General features: G+C 47.9%; 3 protein-coding genes across 3 annotated transcripts; 1 reads left to right on the forward strand and 2 right to left on the reverse strand.

Annotated features, from left to right (window-relative positions):
* Positions 1 to 188: 188 nt before the first annotated feature.
* PDAP1 (PDGFA associated protein 1) lies at positions 189 to 10,410 on the reverse strand. Its single transcript, XM_081338606.1, has 6 exons — positions 10,195 to 10,410; positions 7,879 to 7,970; positions 4,877 to 4,990; positions 3,741 to 3,862; positions 2,489 to 2,640; positions 189 to 1,184 (listed from the first exon to the last, which is right to left on the reverse strand). The coding sequence occupies exons 1-6, from the start codon at positions 10,205 to 10,207 to the stop codon at positions 1,126 to 1,128; spliced, it is 552 nt and encodes a 183-aa protein (XP_081194732.1). The 5' UTR covers positions 10,208 to 10,410; the 3' UTR covers positions 189 to 1,125.
* A 239-nt stretch (positions 10,411 to 10,649) lies between these two features.
* BUD31 (BUD31 homolog) lies at positions 10,650 to 14,110 on the forward strand. The gene is made up of 5 exons (XM_081338589.1): positions 10,650 to 10,727; positions 12,461 to 12,575; positions 12,700 to 12,822; positions 13,433 to 13,599; positions 13,842 to 14,110. The coding sequence occupies exons 2-5, from the start codon at positions 12,482 to 12,484 to the stop codon at positions 13,890 to 13,892; spliced, it is 435 nt and encodes a 144-aa protein (XP_081194715.1). The 5' UTR covers positions 10,650 to 10,727; positions 12,461 to 12,481; the 3' UTR covers positions 13,893 to 14,110.
* Positions 14,111 to 15,186: 1,076 nt separating this feature from the next.
* PTCD1 (pentatricopeptide repeat domain 1) lies at positions 15,187 to 22,653 on the reverse strand. Its single transcript, XM_081338593.1, has 9 exons — positions 22,457 to 22,653; positions 21,104 to 21,728; positions 20,495 to 20,635; positions 19,398 to 19,616; positions 18,651 to 18,752; positions 17,374 to 18,120; positions 16,697 to 16,813; positions 16,309 to 16,491; positions 15,187 to 15,589 (listed from the first exon to the last, which is right to left on the reverse strand). The coding sequence occupies exons 2-9, from the start codon at positions 21,575 to 21,577 to the stop codon at positions 15,404 to 15,406; spliced, it is 2,169 nt and encodes a 722-aa protein (XP_081194719.1). The 5' UTR covers positions 21,578 to 21,728; positions 22,457 to 22,653; the 3' UTR covers positions 15,187 to 15,403.
* Between the last annotated feature and the right edge of the window lie 104 nt (positions 22,654 to 22,757).

A 22,757-nucleotide genomic window follows, 5' to 3' on the forward strand; every position in this document is an offset into this window, starting at 1 on the left:
CCAGATTGAGGGAATTTCCCAGTGGGACCCTGGGAAGTGAAGTCCGTGCAGCTTGGAGGAGACCCCCACACCCACACCCAGATTGAGGTAACCCACCCGGAGGAAAACGGGACTTAAAACTGTTTCTCAGGCAATGTTCCAACACTGTCCTGGGGTGTGTGCATGTTTAAAGGCACTAGACCAGCCTGTTACGATAATTTAAACTTTATTCAGCCAAATATACAGGTTTCTTTTTTTCTTTCCCCCCCCCCCTCTCTTGCCTGCCTCTATTCCAGAAAGATGCACAATTCCCCAAGCTGCTGTTGTCTGGATTTCGTTTTGCCCAGGTTATTTCAAAAGAAGAAGAAAAAAGTCATTACTTACTCCCAGAGAAGAAGGAAATGAAAAGGACGGCTTTAAAAAAAAATAAAAATACAACAGGGTGGAAAAGAGAAAAGTGAATAGCCGGAGGGTTGGGGCCAAGGCTTCCACACCTCCCCACCCCCCCAATTGTTCATTTCCCTGGACTCTTCTGCCGAAACACACTGCGTTTCCCCCCTCCCCCCAATATAATTTTTGGAAATGCATCTACGGGGGTCCAAGCTACTCAACCCCGCCCCCCCGGCCTAGTTCCCTGAAAGCTAGCTGAAGCAATGCACCCCTCCCCAGCAAATCTTCCGCCTCCCTTTGCCTCCCACCCGAAATCAAAACACGTCAAACCGTTCAGCCGGGGGCAGTTTTGTGTTTTTTTTTCCTCCTCTCCCCCTCCTGAAAACGGTCACTTTAATGCAACCGTTGGCGTTCTCACGACTCTGCACCAAAGGTTAGGAGTTCCCGGTTCTCCTGCCCTCCCCTGCCGCTTTCCCTCCCTCCCTCGCTTGCCTGCGTGCCCCCCCCCGCCCACCCCCCACCCCCAAAAAAAGGGGAAGAAAAAAAAAAGTAATCCCATGGAATTTCTGTGCCCGGATGAAGACAGACACGGAGCGGTCAGTTCCTCTTCAGAGGTGACGGTGACGCCGCCATCGCTGGGGCTGCCCTCCTCCTCCTCCTCCTGTCGCCTCTCTGGGAAAGGACGCTGCAGCGAGTCCAAAGGGTGCCAGGCCGGGCACAGTCCCGGGATTCCCCTCCTCTTGGGTGGCCGGCCTTTTACTTGTTGAGGGACAGCGACTGCATCCGTTTGCCTGCCAGGGCTGCGTCGTCTTTAGCTGGGGAGGGAGGAAGAACAGCTGAATCCTCCCTTCTCCTTCCCATTTCCTTCTTTCCTTCCTCCCTCCCTTCTCATTTCCATCCCCTTCCTTCCTTCCTCCCTCCCTTCTCATCTCCATCTTTCCTCCTTCCCTCCTTCTCATTTCCATCTCCTTCTTTCCTTCCTCCCTCCCTTCTCATTTCCATCTCCTTCCTTCCTTCCTCCCTCCCTTCTCATCTCCATCTTTCCTCCTTCCCTCCTTCTCATTTCCATCTCCTTCTTTCCTTCCTCCCTCTCTTCTCATTTCCATCTCCTTCCTTCCTTCCTCCCTCCCTTCTCATCTCCATCTTTCCTCCTTCCCTCCTTCTCATTTCCAACTCCTTCCTTCCTCCCTCCCTCCCTTCTCATCTCCATCTTTCCTCCTTCCCTCCTTCTCATTTCCATCTCCTTCTTTCCTTCCTCCCTCTCTTCTCATTTCCATCTCCTTCCTTCCTTCCTCCCTCCCTTCTCATCTCCATCTTTCCTCCTTCCCTCCTTCTCATTTCCAACTCCTTCCTTCCTTCCTCCCTCCCTCCCTTCTCATCTCCATCTTTCCTCCTTCCCTCCTTCTCATTTCCATCTCCTTCTTTCCTTCCTCCCTCTCTTCTCATTTCCATCTCCTTCCTTCCTTCCTCCCTCCCTTCTCATCTCCATCTTTCCTCCTTCCCTCCTTCTCATTTCCAACTCCTTCCTTCCTTCCTCCCTCCCTCCCTTCTCATCTCCATCTTTCCTCCTTCCCTCCTTCTCATTTCCATCTCCTTCTTTCCTTCCTCCCTCCCTCCCTCCCCATTTCCATCTCCTTCTCATTTCCATCTCCTTCCTTCCTCCCTCCCTTCTCATCTCCATCTTTCCTCCTTCCCTCCTTCTCATTTCCATCTCCTTCTTTCCTTCCTCCCTCCCTCCCTCCCCATTTCCATCTCCTTCTCATTTCCATCTCCTTCCTTCCTTCCTTCCTCCCTCCCTTCTCATCTCCATCTTTCCTCCTTCCCTCCTTCTCATTTCCATCTCCTTCTTTCCTTCCTCCCTCCCTCCCTCCCCATTTCCATCTCCTTCTCATTTCCATCTCCTTCCTTCCTTCCTTCCTCCCTCCCTTCTCATCTCCATCTTTCCTCCTTCCCTCCCTTCTCCTTCTTTCTTTCCTCTCTCCCCATTTCCATCTCCTTCTCATTTCCATCTTCTTTCCTTCCTTCCTCCCTCCCTTCTCATTTCCATCTTTTTCCTCCTTCCCTCCTTCTCATTTCCATCTCCTTCTTTCCTCCTTCCCTCCTTCCTTCCTTCCCTCACCTCTCCTCTCTTCTTCCTTCTTCTTGGCTGCCTCTTCCCTCTGTTTCCGGATAATGGCTAGCCGGGCGAGGTCGGCCTTTGCCTGTTCTGTTTTCCCCGCCAGGTGCATCTTCATGTACCTTTCCTTTGCTTTCTGTTTCTCAATCTCTTCTCTGAGAGAGGGAAAAAAAAAGGGGGGGTGGTGGGGGGGGGAAGGATTAGCACAACGTCCAGGTAAACGTGGCGTGACACGGGAGGTTCAACAGAGGGAACCAAACAGATGGCATTTCAGCCCTGCTGCCTGGCGACAGAGCAATTTTTAAAGCCGGGGGGGGGGGAGGAGGAGGAAAAATACAGGGAGTCCTCGACTTACGACAGTTCATTTAGTGAATGTCCAGAGTTACAACTGGAAAAAGTGACTTAGGACCCAGATTGTTGGGGGCAATTAAGCTGACTTTGTAATAATGCCGCTTGGGGTGTGTGTGTGAAAGCCCTAATAAGCAGGCATATACATAGAATGAAGGCTACTGCTAAGCTTGTAAGCCGCCCGGAGTCTTCGGAGAAGGGCGGGATATAAATGGGGTTAAAAAAAAATAAAATAAATACAAATTTTCACCATTAGGACCTTTGCAGCATCCCCTGTGATCACGTGATCAAAATTCAGACGCTTGGCCACCGGTTCACACTTATGACCGTCGCTGTGTCCCGAGGTCGCAAGATTCCCCCCCCCTTTTTTGGACCAGCAAAGTCAAAGGGCGAAGCCGGATTCACTTAACCACCGGGTTACTAACTTATGAAGTTCAGGGGTTCGCTTAGCGACCGTGGCACAAAAGGTCGTAAAACGGGGCAAATCTCACGTAACGTCTCGCTTAAACGACGCGGTGGTCGTTAAGTCAAGGACTGCTTTGCATTTGACCGCAAGGCTTCCTACGGGCTACGTTTCCCTTTCAAGTCAGTGTAGTGCTTTTTTTTTTTAATAGCCCTGCCACTTTCAAAGGCGAGGACTTCAACTCCCAGAATCCCCCAGGCAGCTCTGCTCTGGCCAAGGCTGACAAACGCTGATGTGAAGAAGGAAACCAGAGTGCAATTTGTGCTACCGTCTTTCCCTGTTTTCCAAGGGATTAAAAAACACACACAAAAAACCCATCATCATCTGAAACCCCTTCCCAAACCTTTGGCTAATTCCTGGAGGTTCTGCAAAGAGGCCGGTAAGACCAGGACTGCCCCCCCTGCCCCCCCCCACACCTACCTGAGCGGGAAGGAGATGGCTTACCGTTCTCTCCGCGACAATTCCCGCGGGCTCTCCAAATCGAGCTGAGTGACTTTTTTAGCGGTTTGCACCACGCGGTTGGGGTTTTCGATGTCGATCATGCCTTCCACTCCTTTGTGCTTTGGCTGGAACGGAAAGGTGCAACAAGAGAGCCAGTTGGGACCTCTTTGTGGGAGGCAGTGGGGTGATGAGTGGGGTGGGGGGGGGTAGGGTGGTGGAGGAAAGAGGTGTGGCCCAGGGATAAGAGAGGTCACGTCTGGCAGCTGCATAGCGGGGGAAAGGAAGGAAAGATGGATGGAGGGGACGGACGGGTAGGATGGGAAGGAAGGAGAGGAGAGGAGAGGAAGGAGGAAGGGGAAGAAGGGAAGGAAAAAGGGAGGAAGGGAAGGGAGAAGAAGGGAAGGAGAGGGAGGAAGGAAAAAGGGAGGAAGGGAAGGGAGAAGGAAGGGAAGGAGAGGGAGGAAGGAAAAAGGAAGGGAAGGAGAGGAGAGGAAGGAGGGAGGGGAGGAAAGAAAAAGGGAGGAAGGGAAGGAAGAAGGAAGGGAATGAGAAGGAGGAAGGAAGAAGGGGAGGAAGGGAAGGAGAGGGAGGAAGGAAAAAGGGAGGAAGGAAAGGGAAGGAGAGGGAGGAAGGAAGAAGGAAAGGGAGGAGAGGAGGCAGGGGAGGAAAGAAAAAGGGAGGAAGGGAAGGAAGAAGGAAGGGAAGGAAGGAAGGAAAAAGGGAGGAAGGGAAGGAAGAGGGAAGGGAAAGAGAAGGGAGGAGGAAGGAAAAAGGGAGGAAGGGGAGGAAGGGAAGGAGAGGAGGAAGAAGAGGAAGGAAAAAAGAAGAAAGGGGAGGAGAGGAGGAACAAGGAAGGGGAGGAAGGAAAAAGGAAGGAAGAAGGAAGGGAAGGAGAGGCAGTCAGAAACAATCTGCCCCAACTTCTCAGGCGGGAGGAAAGAGACGTGGGAAAACATCTCCTTGCAAGGGTCTGTTAAGCCGCTCATCTGCCCCCTTTCCAGTCTGGCCCACCTAGCAAGGCTGGCTTTAAGGCAAAGGATCCCGGGCTGTGACGAGGGCGCAAAAGGCAGCCTACTACGTGTGTAGAAAAGTCGGACTGGCTGACTCAAAGCCAGCAGCAGCTCGTCGCTCTTCTCTACCTGATAGTCTTCGCCTTCTTCTTCCTCGCTCTCATCCGAGTCTAGAGACTTCTCCTTCTTCTTGGGCTCGCCAGAGGCCCCGGGGCCTCCTTCCTCTTCCTCCTCTTCCTCTTCCTGCGCAAAGGAGAAGCATCAGCAAAGCAGAACAGCGGCAGGGGAAGATTACGCCGGGACCAGCACGGCCCGGAGTGACTTAGCTTCACTCAACGGGGGAGCTGGCTTTCGGCCCGTTACTTTCTCTCTCTCTCTGACTGCCTGGCGTGCTGGGGATGCCGTGAGGACGACGAGGGCGGGCGCTACTTCTCAGCCTAAGCTACCTCACTATCACCGCAATTGGGGGGCCATATTTCCAGCCGGGACACCCACAGAACTGATCCCGACGTTACCACAATGTTTGTGCTGGCCGTTAATGAACCACCCCAGTCATGAAGCAAAGCCACCGTCGCGAAGCAACCGCCACCGTCGTGAGCGCAAACCCATTCTTCTGAAAAGGCAATTTTCTCGGAAACCAGCCAAAAAAAAAAAAATTGCTAAAAAATTGTGGCCACGTGACTGGAGGAAGCTACAGCGGGTTGCAAAGGGCAAGCTGGCATGCCAAATGCTTGAAATGGAACCGTGGCAAGAACGGTTGTAAAAAGGGGCAAGGAAAATGTTCGGCTCAGCTGTGGTCGATAAGTCGAGGACTATCTGTACCATGGGTGGGGAAAACCCTCAAATCCAGCTTTGCTTCTTCGGTAACCACTTGGCTTTAGTAAAGTATACCTTTGGCTAAACGTGGGCCTAAGAGTCTTGCTTTCTAACTGACCAAGCTGGGGCAGCAGGCACAGGCCAGAATAATAACAACAACAACAACAACAACAATAATATCGCTGTACCAGGAGATGCCAGAAAAAAAAAGAAAAGAAGAAAAAGAAGTGGAAAAAATTACGAAATACCGCGACCGGGCCATCGAAACTGTGCGGTTATGGACGAAACGGATAACAGTGATTCCCACGGTCATCGGGGGCCACTGGGAACCATGTCCGAAAACTTTGCAAAATACATCAAGAAATTGCAGCTTCCCGCAAGAACTCCAGCAAAGCTACAAAAAAAACCAAAACTCTGCCACTCGGAACATCTTACATTTTAAGGAGATACCTGGTTGATACCTAGGATGCTGGCAGCAACCTGTGTCAACCCTTAGTGCCAGTCAATCTGAGTGTTCAGTTGACTGAGTTTCATGTTTATGATGGAAGGGACCTTGGAGGTCATCTAGTCCAACCCCCTGCTCAGGCAGGAAACCCTATATCATTTCAGACAAATGGCTGGCCAGTCTCTTCTTAAAAACTTCCAGCGTTGGAGCATTCACATCTTCTGGAGGCAGGTTAATAATAATAATAATAATAATAATAATAATAATAATAATAATAATAATAATAATAATAATAATAATAAGAAGAAGAAGAAGAAGAAGAAGAAGAAGAAGAAGAAGAAGAAGAAGAAGAAGAAGAAGAAGAAGAAGAAGAAGAAGAAGAAGAAGAAGGAGGAAGGGACCTTGGAGGTCATCTAGTCCAATCCCCTGCTCAGGCAGGAAACCCTATATCATTTCAGACAAATGGCTGGCCAGTCTCTTCTTAAAAACTTCCAGCGTTGGAGCATTCACATCTTCTGGAGGCAGGTTAATAATAATAATAATAATAATAATAATAATAATAATAATAATAATAATAATAATAATAATAATAATAATAATAATAATAATAATAAGAAGAAGAAGAAGAAGAAGAAGAAGAAGAAGAAGAAGAAGAAGAAGAAGGAGGAAGGGACCTTGGAGGTCATCTAGTCCAATCCCCTGCTCAGGCAGGAAACCCTATATCATTTCAGACAAATGGCTGGCCAGTCTCTTCTTAAAAACTTCCAGTGTTGGAGCATTCACATCTTCTGGAGGCAGGTTAATAATAATAATAATAATAATAATAATAATAATAATAATAATAATAATAATAATAATAATAATAATAATAATAATAATAATAATAATAATAATAATAATAAGAAGAAGAAGAAGAAGAAGAAGAAGAAGAAGAAGAAGAAGAAGAAGAAGAAGAAGAAGAAGAAGAAGAAGAAGGAGGAAGGGACCTTGGAGGTCATCTAGTCCAATCCCCTGCTCAGGCAGGAAACCCTATATCATTTCAGACAAATGGCTGGCCAGTCTCTTCTTAAAAACTTCCAGCGTTGGAGCATTCACATCTTCTGGAGGCAGGTTAATAATAATAATAATAATAATAATAATAATAATAATAATAATAATAATAATAATAATAATAATAATAATAATAATAATAATAATAATAATAATAATAAGAAGAAGAAGAAGAAGAAGAAGAAGAAGAAGAAGAAGAAGAAGAAGAAGGAGGAAGGGACCTTGGAGGTCATCTAGTCCAATCCCCTGCTCAGGCAGGAAACCCTATATCATTTCAGACAAATGGCTGGCCAGTCTCTTCTTAAAAACTTCCAGTGTTGGAGCATTCACATCTTCTGGAGGCAGGTTAATAATAATAATAATAATAATAATAATAATAATAATAATAATAATAATAATAATAATAATAATAATAATAATAATAATAATAAGAAGAAGAAGAAGAAGAAGAAGAAGAAGAAGAAGAAGAAGAAGAAGAAGAAGAAGAAGAAGAAGAAGAAGAAGAAGTAGAAGAAGTTGGAAGTGACCTTGGAGGTCATCTAGTCCAACCCCCTGCTCAGGCAGGAAACCCTATATCATTTCAGACAAATGGCTGGCCAGTCTCTTCTTAAAAACTTCCAGTGTTGGAGCATTCACATCTTCTGGAGGCAGGTTAATAATAACAACAACAACAACAACAACAAGTTGGAAGGGACCTTGGAGGTCACCTAGTCCAACCCCCCGCTCAGGCAGGAAACCCTATACCATTTCAGACAAATGGCTGTCCAGTCTCTTCTTAGCTGGGCTCCCGGCCCAGTACTTCCAAAGCTCAGCTCCTTACCCTGGCCTTCTGTTTCTCAGCTTGCAGCTGGGCATCAATCTCTTCTGGGCTTGTGTACTGCCGTGCTCGGCCTTTATGGCCCCCTTTTTTACCTGCAAGTAAAAAGTGGGTTTAAGTTTACTTCACCCCTCTTCCTCCTCTAAGCGGTCCGGCTTCCATTGGCAGACAGGCTTACACTCCCATCGGGGGAAGCAGCTAGTTTCCAGGAAAAGACAGTCTTCTCCCACATCAGCACCCTCCCCCCGCCCTCCCATACACACCGTGGAAAGGCCTGGGAAAGGGGGAGGGGGGAAGGCTGTTTCCAGAAATGGATACATGAAAGAAAAGCAAGGAAATATTGTTGAAGGACCCATCCGGGGGTGGCAGTGGGGGAAAAGGCTTTTTGGATTCCCTAGGGACCAATCCCCGACCATCCTCTTGCTTTCGATCCTGCTCAAGGTTGGCTTAGCCTTCCATCCTTCCGAGGTCGGTAAAATGAGGACCCAGATTGTTAGAGGTAAGAGGTTCCCCCGCACATGCGTGCTAGTCGTTTCCAACTCTAGGGGCCGGTGTTCATCTCCGTTTCAAAGCCGAAGAGCCAGCGCTTGTCCGAGGACGTCTCCGTGGTCATGTGGCCGGCATGACTAGACACCAAAGGCGCACGGAACGCTGTTCCCTTCCCACCGGAGTGGTCCCTATTTTTCTACTTGCGTTTTTACGTGCTTTCGAACTGCTAGGTTGGCAGAAGCTGGGACGCGTAACAGGCGCTCACTCTGCAGCACTCGGGATTCGACCCGCCAAACTGCCGACCTTCTGATCGACGAGCTCAACGTCCTAACCCACTGAGCCACCGCGTCCCTTATTGTTAGGGGGAGTAAATAACAAGTTAATGACTCTGTAAACTGCTTAGAGAGTCGAGCTGTAAAGCACTGTGAAGCAGCATGTAAGTCTAAGTGCTACTGCTCTTTTAGGAAATCTACAACCCAGGAGAAGACCCCCCTCTGCCTAAGGACCAGGAAGGGGGTGTGTGTGGAAAGATGAAAAAATAACTGTAAAGGAGAATATTTGCAGCTCAGGATTGAAATGAGGGCTCCTTGTGTGTGATCTCCGAGCTTGGTTGCTTTCTTGCAGATGTTTCATTACCAGACTAGGTAACCTCATCAGTGGCAGAAGGGAGTGGAAAAGAAGGAGAAGGGGAGGGGGTGGGAGGACTGTGGGGTCCTTGGTGCTCTCTGAGCTTGGTGGTTTTCTTACCGACCTTTCGTTAAACTGGTTAACGTGACTGTGGAGAAATAGAAGATTTTAACAAGAGGAGAAGGCCAAAAGACTTCCCAAAGTGGGTAGTTCTTTGGAAGGTGCTTTCTGTGGTCCAAGGGGGGTGGGTGGGTGGGAAATTTCCTCGGCTGTGGGGTATAAACTAAGACCAGAGTACCCTTACTCAACCCCCCCATCCCATCCTGCTTCCCCATGTGGAAAGGGCGGCTGCCAGCGAACCCCCCTCCCAGATTCCCATCATATTGAGGGGATGGGGGTGGGGGGGGGAGAGAAAGAGGAGAGACAGGAAGGAAAGTTGGGGAAAAGCAGGGGGGTTTCTCCCTCTCTTTCTCCCCTACTCGGGCTCATTAAGGCCCCCGCCCTCCCTTGATTTCACACTAATTAAGCCCTGCCCCGACTAGACTGCGAGACCCCTCTCCAGTATGACATTACTTAATCCCTCCACCCAGATTTGGCTCTCATGGAGCCCCCGCACCCGTGACATTAATTAAGCCCCACGCCCTGATTGGACTCGCAAGGGGACCCCCCCTTCCTTCTAATTTGGCACTAATTAATCCCCCCACCCGCTGATTTGGCTCTCCTGGAGCCCCCCCCCCACGACACTAATTAAGCCCCACTCCCTGATTGGACTCGCAGGGGGATCCCCCCCACTCCCTCTAATTTGGCACTAATTAATCCCCCCCACAAGCTGATTTGGCTCTCCTGGAGGCCCCCCCACCCCCTGACTTGACACTCGTTTGTGCCCCCACCTCCTTAAAGGAAGAATCTCGGGGGTGGGGGGGGCTTTCGGGGGGGGCAGCCCTTGAATGATATCCGAACCGCATCTCCCCCCCCCCCAATTTTAGGATTTCTTTCGTTTGTTTTTTTTTTCAAAGGAGAGGAATTAGCAGGAAAGGCCCCGAAACGCCTCCAAGGCATCCCGGCCCTTCCAGGCAGAGGTGGTGGGGGTGGGGGTTGCAATGCCCATGGGGCCCGGCCGGGGACGATGGGGGGTGTAGTCCAGCTGCTTGAGGAGCTGGGCCTTCCCCGGAACGAGCCTCCGGCGGGCGGCCGGGCGCTCACCTCCTTTGGGCATAGCGAGGTCGGGCAACGATGGCGGCTCCGACGGCGAGCGAGTCCTCCGGCTTCTCCTCCCGCCCCCCCTACGCGCCTCGCTTCGCCCCGAGCTGGGAGCGACCCGGAAACGGAAGTGGGGCCGGCGTCGGCCTCGTCGTCGTCGCTTGAGGTCCCCGGCCACCCTCTTTCCGCGGCCTGCCTGCCTGCCTCCAGGCTGTCTTGCCCACCGCCTGATGAAAAACGGAGCGAGCTTTAGGGTCGGCGGTGGGGATGAAAGCATCGGCGTCTTTCACTCTTGACCCTCTCCGGGGAAAAAAAAATGGTCGGCTCGCTCGAGGGTTTCTCTGGAAGGCGTCTCGCCTGAATTCTGGCGCCGGGCCAATCAGGCGACTTCTGTGGACAGAAGGGGAGATGAGGAGAAGCCCCCTCTGGGAAGCGACGGCGGGAAGGAAGGGCTGCGGGTGACGTCACTGCGGCGCGACGGGAGCTGCGGAGAGGCGGAAGAGCGCCGCGGAGGAGGAAAGCAGCGCCCCGAAAACGTAAGTGGCCCCCCCGGTCGGGCCAGAAGGGGGGAACGCGGAGCCCCCAAACCGCGGACCCCGAGGCCCCGCCTCTCTCCGGGAGGGGGCACGTTTAAAGTCTCCCTGCGCGGCAGGCAGAAAGCCACCGGGAGAGTTTCTTGCTGGAAGGAGACTCACCGGTGGGACTTCTGCCTGGGCTGCCCCTGGGATAGACCGGCGAGCCTGCTGTTGCTGCTTGGAGAGGGGAAGGAAGCCTCAGCTCGGGGGCAGAGCCTCGAAAAGGAGAAGAACCTGCGCCTTCTTTCCCCCCCCTCCTCGAAATCACGCAGGAACCTCCCCCCCCCCGAGAGCTCTGCTTTGTGCGGGTTTTTATTTATTTTTATTTTAATTCCATTTATATCCCGCCCTTCTCCGAAGACTCAGGGCGGCTTACAAGCTTAGCAGTAGCCTTCATTCTATGTATATGCCTGCTTATTAGGGCTTTCACACACACACCCCCAAGCGGCATTATTACAAAGTCAGCTTAATTGCCCCCAACAATCTGGGTCCTCATTTTACCTCCCTCGGAAGGATGGAAGGCTGAGTCAACCTTGAGCCTGGTGGGACTCGAACCTGCACTAATGGCAGGCAGCTGGTGTTACTTAAGGAGGCAGTAGCCCACTGCTCCACCAAGGCTCTGGGTTGGACTAGAAGACCTCCAAGGTTCCTTTTTTTTTTAATCCCATTTATATCCCGCCCTTCTCCGAAGACTCAGGGCGGCTTACAATCTAAGCACAAATCAATGTGCTTAGCAGTAGCCTTCATTCTATGTATATGCCTGCTTATTAGGGCTTTCGCCCCCCCAAGCGGCATTATTACAAAGTCAGCTTAATTGCCCCCAACAATCTGGGTCCTCATTTTACCTACCTCGGAAGGATGGAAGGCTGAGTCAACCTTGAGCCTGGTGGGACGCGAACCTGCACTAGTTGCAGGCAGCTGGTTGCACTGACCGCTCTTTGCCAAGAAGCCATGCGTTTCGTAGAGCGCGGGCAGTCCTTGCTTAGCGACCGCGCCGTTGGGAGAAGGGCTGGCGGCAGTGAATGCGCCCGTTTTGTTTCTTTTAATATTTTTTAAATATTTTTTTTTAAATATTGACGGAAAGTAATCAACAGAGGAGCAGCCTAGAACTAAGGAGAAACTTCCTGGCAGTTAATTAATCAGCGGAACGACCTGCCTCGAGAAGCTGTGAATGCTGCAAGTTTTTAAGAAGAGAGAGGGTCTCCTTCTTAAGCAGGGGGCTGGACTAGTAGACCTCCAAGGTCCCTTCCAACTCTTATGCGTTATTATTACCCATATAAACCAAAGCTCTTTTGGGGTCTCCTTCTTAAGCAGGGGGCTGGACTAGAAGACCTCCAAGGTCCCTTCCAACTCTTATGCGTTATTATTACCCATATAAACCAAAGCTCTTTTGGGGTCTCCTTCTTAAGCAGGGGCCTGGACTAGAAGACCTCCAAGGTCCCTTCCAACTCTTATGCGTTATTATTACCCATATAAACCAAAGGTCTTTTGGGGTTCCATTTTTTTTAAGAGGGAAGGGCCCTTGAGGGGGGAAAAAGTTTAAGAAACACTGTTAGGTTTTAGTTTTTATCAACTGGGTATAAATATCTTAATGTCCTATGTCTCCTACTGACATTTTCACACACACACCCCGGTTTCACTTGGTGTCTTCCTCATCAGACTATGCATACATCTTGAATATGTTTCTTCTGCAGGTTTTTTCCTTCTTTGAAGAGATGCCCAAGGTGAAAAGGAGCAGAAAACCTCCTCCAGATGGCTGGGAATTGATTGAGCCAACCTTAGATGAGCTGGATCAAAAAATGAGAGAAGGTGACTGACAGACAGACAAGACAGAGGGGGGGCTGGCTTAACTGCAAACGTTACAGAAAAATGGGGGGGAAAAAGTATGTGAGAATGAGAAAGTAATGTACAGTCTGTGCCATTTCTCTTTCAGCTGAGACCGAACCACATGAAGGAAAAAGAAAGGTGGAATCTCTTTGGCCCATCTTCAGAATTCATCATCAGAAAACACGCTATATTTTTGATCTCTTCTATAAAAGGAAAGCCATTAGTCGAGGTAAGACAGTGGGCTCTTTGATCTCACCTCGAGAAGATAAACCTGTGTCTTTTTGTTGTTTGTGTGTGTGCGTGTGTGGGGGGGAAATAGTCAGCCCTTTGAGGTAGGCCAAGTCAGGAAACAGACTTCAAAGATTACTGGAACTCTTATTGTGGGGTATAACAGAATCTTGAAAGCCTGCAAGAGTTTCTCTGCATGCCTTATTAATATCAAAAAAGGTGGGACGACATTGAGTTTCTTTTTCACTTCTGCTTATGCAGGAGAGACAGTCTGTGGATGGAGTCAAGCGAGGAATCAGCCTAGAGTCCTTACATTCCCACAAGCTTAGTCCAACTCGTTGATTCCTGTTAAACTCATGTCTAACATTAGTTTAATGTTGTTAGTTGAATAAATTCTTGTGAATAGGTATGAGCAATAAACCAGCTTAACTTGGAACTTCTTCTTTGTGCCCAATAGCTTAGGTGACATTTACTGAACTAGCTGGTATTTACCGAATTCCTTCTTCAAGGCCATTTCCATACCCCTTTACCAGTGTTCACCTATTTCCAAATTCTAGCTCATTTAATCAGAGGGATGTACTCACTCTTTCATCTGTCTCTGCCCTGTATAGAATTATATGAATATTGTATCAGAGAAGGCTACGCAGACAAAAACTTGATTGCAAAATGGAAGAAACAAGGCTACGAAAACCTCTGCTGCTTGCGCTGCATTCAGACGCGCGATACCAATTTTGGAACCAACTGCATTTGTAGAGTGCCCAAAAGTAAACTGGAAGTGGTAAGGAACACTGTTTTTAAGTCGTTTGGAGCCATTCTTTTAGTATCCACTTTCTTCTCCCCTCGTATGCGTACTCAGAAGCCCAGTCATGTATAAAACATAGCTTATGAAATTCCCGTCCTGTAAAAAATACCCCTGCTCTAAAATCAAGTTTTTTCTTCAAATCACCGATTCCTCTTTTTTTCTATTTCTTGTATTACTTTACGGTACTTTTCCACTCACCTGTTGGTTTCATTCTACAGGGGAGAATAATTGAGTGTACTCACTGTGGCTGCCGGGGCTGCTCTGGATGAAACGTTCTTCGGAAGCAACCCCAACTTTTGAAAGATTTTAAGTGACTTGTTACCATCGAGGACTGCTCATAAGAACTATTTTTCCCCCCCACAATAAACCTGTTGTGAGATGATTCCCTTTGCCTCCCGCAACAGAATAACTCTGTAAATGCATTTGATGTTTTGATGTCCTGCGTTGTCATTGTATTTTAAAATAAAGTCTTGCCTGTTACTCCCAAATGATCAAGCACCACTGTCAGATTTTGTAATTATCTTCGTGCACTAGTTCTAGCAATAATAGGCTAAATTAAGTATCCTCTAGTGCAGAAATGTCAAACACAAGGCCGGGGGGGGGGGGGGGAGGGGGGCAGATCCGGCCCACAAAGTGGTTTCATGCGGCCCACGAAGCCATCCTGGAAACAGTGAGGGAACGGCCCCCACTGCCTTGGCCCTGGCCCAGAGACCCTCCTTCTGCCAGAGACCCTCAGATCTGTCCCACTCCTGCCCAGGCCCCCATAGGCACCCTTGATGCCAACGATGTAGAGCTGGCCACGCCCACCCAGTAGGCCACGCCCACCCAGCCCCCTGAGGGCAACTGCAATGCTGATGTGGCCCTCAATGAAATTGAGTTTGACACCCTTGCTCCTAGTGATTTGATAATATTGCGGGTCACTAATACATAACGATCATTAGTAAACATAGGATTCCTGGAATTCAACACCCATTTCAAGCAAAGAAAACGGAGCTGAAGCAAAATTTTATACACTGCCATGTTAAATAATTGTCCCATTTTAATTGTATGACTAGTTGTATGGATACTGCGGGATAGTAAAAGGATAGAAAATATCCCTTACTTTGGGACTCTTTACCGAAGCCCAATTTTATATAGTTGCCAAAAGTGTATTTATATAGTCTCTCTTGTTTTCTCCCATCACTGTTCCCAGAAGTTGTTGGGTAGGAAATATTTGCAGCAAATGTTGCTCAGTACTGCTTGTACTTTCAAACATTCCATTTTTAGCTTTCTAAATATTTTCCTTTGAAGAGTTATAACCGTGATTTCTCAACCTTGGTGACTTGAAGATGTGCGGACTTCAGCTCCCAGAATTCTCCATGCTAGCTAATAAAATGGCTTAGAAAGAGATGGCTACAAAACAAATGCCGCTTGGGGGTGTGTGTGTGAAAGCCCTAACAAGCAGGCATATACATAGAATGAAGGCTACTGCTAAGCTTGTAAGCCGCCCTGAGTCTTCGGAGAAGGGCGGGATATAAATGGAATTAAAATAAAATAAATAAATAAATAAATACAACCTTTCCTTTAGAGCACAAACAGGATTTAATCACCTCCAAGAAGAATTGGTAAGGTAAACGTGTTATTAGACAGTATATTGCCGAGAGATTTGTCCCAGATAAATTTGGGTTGCAATTGTATATACACCTAGGGGTGCATTTAAGCTTCATGTGAACAGATACGTACAGAATTAAGCAATGTACAAAATTTGCCGGCATCCCATCATGAATGGTCAATATTTGCTTTATTTCAGCACCTGACTGCCTTGATCCTGTTCCGGCCTGATGCCACTTTTGCTTTGTGTCAAATTCTTATATTGGTATTTTGACCAAGGGTGCGGTGTTTCTTCCCCGGCCATCCACTTAAGCCAACGGAAGTAGAAAGCTCGGAAGCCATCAATTTTCTCCAGATAATGATCCTTTTTCTGGTACTGCCAGAAGAAAACAAATGCAAGTTATTAAAAGCGTACCTTGCATCAGAATCAGAATAAGAGTCTTCGCAGGCGGGATGACATGAGGCTATTCCACATCCAATTCTTCCTAAATTCTTGGGCAAAGACAAGTTTGAGGCTTATGGGCCTGCCTTTGATTTCAACCTCTCCCAGCTACTGGAATGAGGTCTCCTTGGATGCAAGTTTTACTCCCGGCAATTTCATGGACAATATTCTGTGTTGTTAGAACAGACCATGGGTAGGCAACCTCGGCTCTTTTATGACTCATGGACTTCAACTCCCAGAATTCCTGAGTCAGCTGTGTTCCAAGGTCATGTGATTCCCCCCTTGTTTTGCAACCTTTGCAAATCAACGGGGAAGCCAGATTCACTTCACAACTTAACGAAGGCTTCACTTAGCAACAGAAATTTTGAGGTTAATTGTGCTCGTTGAGGACAACCTGTATTAGAACTGACAATGATAAGCCCTCAAGTCAGCGTTGCTTAATTATATGGACAAAAGCATGAATGGGGTTTTCTTTGGAGGTGAAGCTTAAAGTGAACATTTAACTAAAATCTTGCCTTAGTTTCAATACCCATAGCAATTTAATGCCTTCCAAACCTGTTATGTAAAGTTTTCAAGCTTCTAATGTTTTAGGCCTGGCTTAAATCGGCTCAAGGCAAGTTTTAAATAACCGGAAAGCAGAGGATTAATCTTACCTTATCAAAATTAGGAGGGTACTGGGCTGCAAACTCCAGCATGTTAATAATGACTTCATTTGGAGCAACCTGATTCCTGCTCATGTCTTTAAGGATCTCGATGAGGTAAGTATAATTCAGTCGCTTCACGGCTGCGTTTATCAGGGCTCCGTAGATCTGCACGTTGGGTTTTATTCCAGATTGCTGAAACGAAGCCACAAAAAGAGCCGAAACATTTTGAAACAGGCAAGTTGTGAAGAAGTAACATACCTCTCCCTCTTTCTTCGAGTCCAAGACTAAAGCTACGGCTAAAAAAATTGTAACGCAAAAAATTCATGCCTTGAGATTCTGAATTTCAGGTAATGTCTGCTGAAAAGGGCTAACGCCTCAGAGGTGGATTGTTTTGTACCTTCATGTCTGAGAGTAACTGCATTCCTTCCTTCCGTTTGCGGCAGGCAATGGCCAGGTTACAAAATGTGTACAGGTCTGGCGAAAGTCCGTTTTGCAACATTAAAGGCAGCAGGCCCTGTAAGTTGAGAAGAGGTTAAGCGTGGTTGTATACATTCTCCAAAATATGCAAGAACCCCAGATGAAGCTGACATTTCTAACATATCATTGTAGCCTTGTCCTAAAAATAAAGCAGGAAGGAGTGTCTTACAAAGACAGCCAATTTGGCCTAGTGGTTACGGCAGGGGTCTTCAAACTTGGCAGCTTTGAGACTTGTGGACTTCCAGGATTCCTCAGCCAACTCTGTCTGGCTGAGGAATCCTGGGAGTTGAAGTCCACAAGTCTCAAAGCTGCTAAGTTTGAAGACCCCTGGGTTATGGCATCAGGCTAGCAACCAGGAGAGGCTGTGATTTCTAGGCCAACAACTTTCTTTCCGCCCAACCACCTCAGAGGATTGTTGTTGTGGAGAAAAATAAGAGGACAATGTATTGCATATTTTTGCCACTTTCAATTACTTATAATTTACGAGGGATTATTTTTTTAAAAAATCTAATTAATTAAAAGTCTCTAAAAAGCTGAATTTGGCTAACGCAGCGCTCCCATAATAAGCGATCCACACCCAGAAATGGATGGTTTTACCTTTGCTGCCTCCAGATCAGCTTTCTTGCTCTTTTTTCTGATCAACGTATTAAAAAAAGCCACATCTGGTTTTACGTTGTTCTCCTCCATGACGGCCAACAAGGACGATTCGGACGGGCTGTCGAGTTCCACGTTTTCGGCTAGCAATACGAACGTCCTAATGTTCCCCGCCACCTTGTCGTCCTTCATTTTCTGCAAGAAACCTTCCATGTTTCCCATCAGAGCCAGCCGATCGGAGGGGGTGGCCACCGTCCCTAAGGAAATCACCTGTGGGACTGGGCTCCGCCAATCCAGCAAGTTAGGCAGGGGAACGGCAGGCTCCGAGAAAGAGTTTCCAGCTGTTGATTCTGGAACCAACTGGTTCCTAGCAGAACTCCAGTCAATATCGCGGTCTGGTAAATCGGAGTCATTGCTGGACTCCGGCTTTGCGCTGTCCTTGGCATCCTCTGGGTTTCTGCTAGGCGTCTCAGTTTTTGGACCGTTTCCTGGGAACATGGCTTTTTCCAGAGCTTCGACCTCCAGTAACATTAAAGCCGGAGCGTTGCTTTTTCCCCTTCTCTGACCCTTTGTGCTTTGCTCTCTGCCAGAATTCAGCCTCAGGAGAGCTGGGCGTTCCTCCGAGGGTCTTAGTAACAATTTAGAAGCCACCTCAGTGTCACCAATGCCACAGTATTTGGCAGCGCTTAGCATCAAATTATAAGTGTACAGGTCAGGTTTGAGGTTGAGCTTTAGCATCTGCTGCCAAACCTGTTTAAAAACAAAACAAAAAAAAAACCAGTACCGATCATTAACCTATGTCAGTGATGGCGAACCTTTCAGAGACCGAGTGCCCAAACTGCAACCCAAAACCCACTTATTTATCGCTGCGTGCCAAGTGGGCGTGGCCTACTGGGTGGGTGTGGCTGTGGTGGTCATGGAAGATTGGGTGGGTGTGGCCAGGGTGGGTGTGACCAAGGTGGGTGTGGTCACCTTTGTCGCTTGTGGGGAGGGACACCTGCGGGGGGGGCGGCTGGTTGAAGAGGGAGAGTTGCCACCTCTGAGGCATGGTGCGGGTGCCCACAGGGAGGGCTCTGAGTGCCGCCTCTGGCACCTGTGCCACAGGTTCGCCACCACTGACCTATGTACATCCATTCTAAGTCAGAGTTTCCCAACTCGGACATCTTTAAAAGGGGTGGACTTCAACTCCCAGAATTCCCCAGTCAGCATGCACCGGGGAGGGCAGGAAGAGCTTGGTTCGTACCCACCCTTGGAAGGGAGCAAAAAAGCAGGAAACAGACCTGCAAAGCGTAGCGGAACCCGTTCTCTTTGTCGCTGATACACCCCATGAGCAGGACGTTGAAAGTATCCGTGGTGATTTGATGGCCATTTCCCACCATTTCCTGAGGAGAGGTAAGGATTCCATCATTACTCTTCGGTGTAAACGTGTAACAGCTGTTCTGTGATCCAAATAAGGCATTTCCAGGGAACAGATCTTTAGAAATTTGCCCTCGCTTTTTTTTTAAAAGTAAGGATGTATTCGTTGGCTGTAACCAGCTTCACCAACTGTAATAAACCACCGCACACTATGTCTGGTTTTAGCTTAGTATGTTGCATGAATCAGGGTTATTTTGTAAACCTGATTAAGTGGTTTTACTGCAACACGTGAATCCTGACATAATTTAAATCATGGGAAGACCAGAAAAATTCAGCCTGTTTCTAAAACCCCAGTATCCATTTCTTTGCATACATGCAAGCAGGAATTTCTGCTCTGGTTTATACAGGCTATTCCAAAGTGGGTGAAACAACAACAAACTCCAAAGGATAAATTTCGTAACAGCTGCAACCTCAGCAATTCCCCTTATGCTTCTTTTTAACATATGTGGAACAGGATTACGATTTATTTATACCCAGGGTCTGGCAGCATATAAATTATTCTGGCGATTTTATGTTATATTTTGAATACGAGGTTTCTAAGGCAGCGGATAGGTGCAGTTTTGCAAACAAATTATAAATTTACACCAACGGATCCCTTTTCTTCTTTTTACCTTTAATACATCCAAGCACAGGTGGAGATCTGAACACAGAGCACAGCACTTCAGCAAAGCGCGGTAGGCAATTGGATTCAGCTCTATGCCTTTTTGCCTCAGTTCCTGTCGCAACTTAAGGGCGCTCTGCAGACCGCTGTCTTTCCAGGGTGTCTCTGCGCAGGCGTTGAACAGGGCGGTGTACGTGGCAACCGTAGGTGTCAGAGCTCGCTTTTTCATCTGCCTCCCAAGAGAGTAACAAGATAAAACAGCTTTACAAAGGGAACGACTAAGGCAGGGGTGTCAAACTCAATTTCATTGAGGGCCGCATCAGCATTGCGGTTGCCCTCAGGGGGCCGGGTGGGTATGGCCAGGGTGGGCGTGGCCTACTGGGTGGGCGTGGCTAGACTGTGTATGGCCTACTGGGTGGGCGTGGCCAGCTCTACATCGTTCGCATCAAGGGTGCCTATGGGGGCCTGGGCAGGAGTGGGACAGATCTGGGGGTCTCTGGCAGGAGGAGGGTCTCTGGGCCAGGGCCAAGGCAGTGGGGGCCGTTCCCTCACTGTTTCCAGGATGGCTTCGCGGTCCGCATGAAACCACTTTGCGGGCCGGATCCGGCCCCCGGGCCTTGTGTTTGACATGTCTGGACTAAGGCAATCTGTCCCCTTTGCTATTATACATCATTTAGAACGGATGCTTTCCAAGTATTTACGAGCGCCGTTTACATTCGTACACTTATAAACGGCTGCCGTGAGGGAACATGGAAAAAGACTTCCTCCGCAGATCGAAAAGAAGAGCATAAAACAAATAACTTGATGTCTAACTGCAGGAATAAAACAAATGCGGTGTTTGCCAGCAAATTGGCAGTGTTGTTTAGGAAAGGTCAGAGGGAGCTTCGTGCAAAAGGACACATATTGCTAAGCTTGTAAGCCGCCCTGAGTCTTCGGAGAAGGGCGGGATATAAATGGAATTAAAATAAAAAAATAAAAAAAATAATTTAGGTTTCTGATTGAAGGGGAGCTCTCTAATCACAGATTTAACCCAGCCGTTTTTTTTCTTGTTAATTTAAATCTTGTAAAAAAAAATCCCTTTGAAGAAACTTAGCTTGGGGTACTTACATCGTTGTAGAGCCTTAAGGCTTTCTTCAGGTACCCAACCCTGCCGCATCCACCAATCAGCACCGTGTAGTTGAACTCCTCAGGCTGCAGATGTTCTTCCTTCAACATCTGTACTTCAAAGAGCTGAAGAGCCTCAGCCAGCTACAGAGAAGAGGGTTAGGAAAAAGGTTAACTGCGAAACCCCACAAAGCTGAACAGGATCAAGCAGTGCAAACTACCAAAGCCGCATCGATGCAAAAAAAAAAAATTGAGGTAAATACAGGGAGTCCTCGCTTAACAACTGATTGTTTAGCAACCATTCGAAGTTACGACGGACTAGCTGAAAAACTTACAATCCAGTTGCAGAGTTCCAATGGCTGCACGCACACACGCACACACACACACAGACAGACACCTGTGGCCATATGACTACATTTTGGGCACGAAACAGAGGAGGGGGAAGGAGTATTAGGAATGCTTTTGTCAGCTTGAGTTACTTATAAAATCATAAAGGCAGGATAAAAATATAATAAACAAACAGATCTTCCCTTGTCCTTGCAGGCCATTCATTATGCCTTTCGTACCCATCTTTCTAAAAAAAAGGCAGAACAACACAGCCAAGGTAATGACCTTATTTTCCTTTATCAGTGCTTTGCACTGCAAAAAATACCAGTATGGGGTATTTCTTCGACCTCTTCTGGGTTTTATTTCTAGCTCTTCTTCTTCGTCGTCGTCCTCTTGTTCTTTGGTTTGGAGCCGTAAGTTGTGAAAATCAGCCGAAGGTTCCCGGGAAAAGGGCTTGGGAGGATATTTCTGAGTTAACAACCCAAAGCTTTCATCAGCATCAAATTCCTCCTCTTCCTTCTCCTCCTCTTTAGAAAGGGCTTCTGATGATCTCATCATCTCCTCCAAATCTCTGTTGTGTAATTTACAGACTGACTGGGATGTGCTAATCAGCCTCCGGTCCAGAAGTTCTATGGATTGTAGGCTTGGAGGCCACATCCGTTTTTTTCCAGGAATCTCTCTTAAACGGTGCACGGAACAAAGCCAAGGACAGACAGACCTTCTTTGGGTAAATATTGCAGAGAAGCCACGGCACATCATACTTCCCCCCCACACACTTGTTTTTTTTCTTGTCTCCAGATGAAAAAGGTGAAATCCAGATGCAAGGAATTAGGATTGCCGTTTAAAAATGTCGCCTGCTTTCCCGGGAACATGATCCAAAGCAGCAAGGATACATTTTGCATGAGCCATCCTGCAAATAATTTAAAAAAGGTTTACATTAAAACCTTTAAAAGCATTTAAATCCTATTTTTATCTAGCTTCTTCTCAAGGCCTTGACAGCCAGGCTCAAACCCAGGGGAGTCTTCAAACTTGGCCCTTTTACGACTCGTGGACTTCAACTCCCAGAATTCCCCAGCCAGCCATGCTCTATCTCAGGGGTCTTCAAACGTGGCGCTTTTATGACTTGTGGACTTCAACTCCCAGAATTCCTCAGCCTGGCACGGTGGCTGAGGAATTCTGGGAGTCGAAGTCCACAAGTCATAAAAGGGCCAAATTTGACGACCCCTCTCTCAAACCTTGGAGCCTTGGTGGAGCAGTGGGCTAATGCCTCCTTAAGTAACACCAGCTGCCTGCAATTAGTGCAGGTTCGCATCCCACCAGGCTCAAGGTTGACTCAGCCTTCCATCCTTCCAAGGTAGGTAAAATGAGGACCCAGATTGTTGGGGGCAATTAAGCTGACTTTGTAATAATGCCGCTTGGGGTGTATGTGAAAGCCCTAATAAGCAGGCATATACATAGAATGAAGGCTACTGCTAAGCTTGTAAGCCGCCCTGAGTCTTCGGAGAAGGGCGGGATATAAATGGAATTAAAATAAATAAATAAATAAATAAACCCGTCCCCAGTCCAGAGGCAACCGGGGAGGCTTTTGAGCCTGTCCCTCGCGCCTTCTTTCCCTCTATCGCGGACACAGCAGCCTACCTTGCAGGGTTGTTGTTGAAGGGGGGGAGACAAGAAAGGAGGGAGAAGCGCCAGGCAGGATCTCCTGAAGGAAAGACGGAACAGAAATTAGATAAATAAATATGGAATAACGAGTTTGGGTATATATATATATTATAATTTGAAAAAGGGACCCAGCGAGGCCTCAAGTCGCCTCCCCGCGCCTCTCCCAGCGCGGTTCTGTCCTCCTCTCGCTTTCCACGCCCACTAGAGGGCGGAGCTTCTCCACAGGGAGGGCTTGTGCATGGATAGGCCGGTTCATGCCCCCCCTCCCATCTTTCCC

The sequence above is a fragment of the Vipera berus genome (assembly GCF_964194415.1).
Source record: "Vipera berus genome assembly, chromosome: 13".
Taxonomy (NCBI): domain Eukaryota; kingdom Metazoa; phylum Chordata; class Lepidosauria; order Squamata; family Viperidae; genus Vipera; species Vipera berus.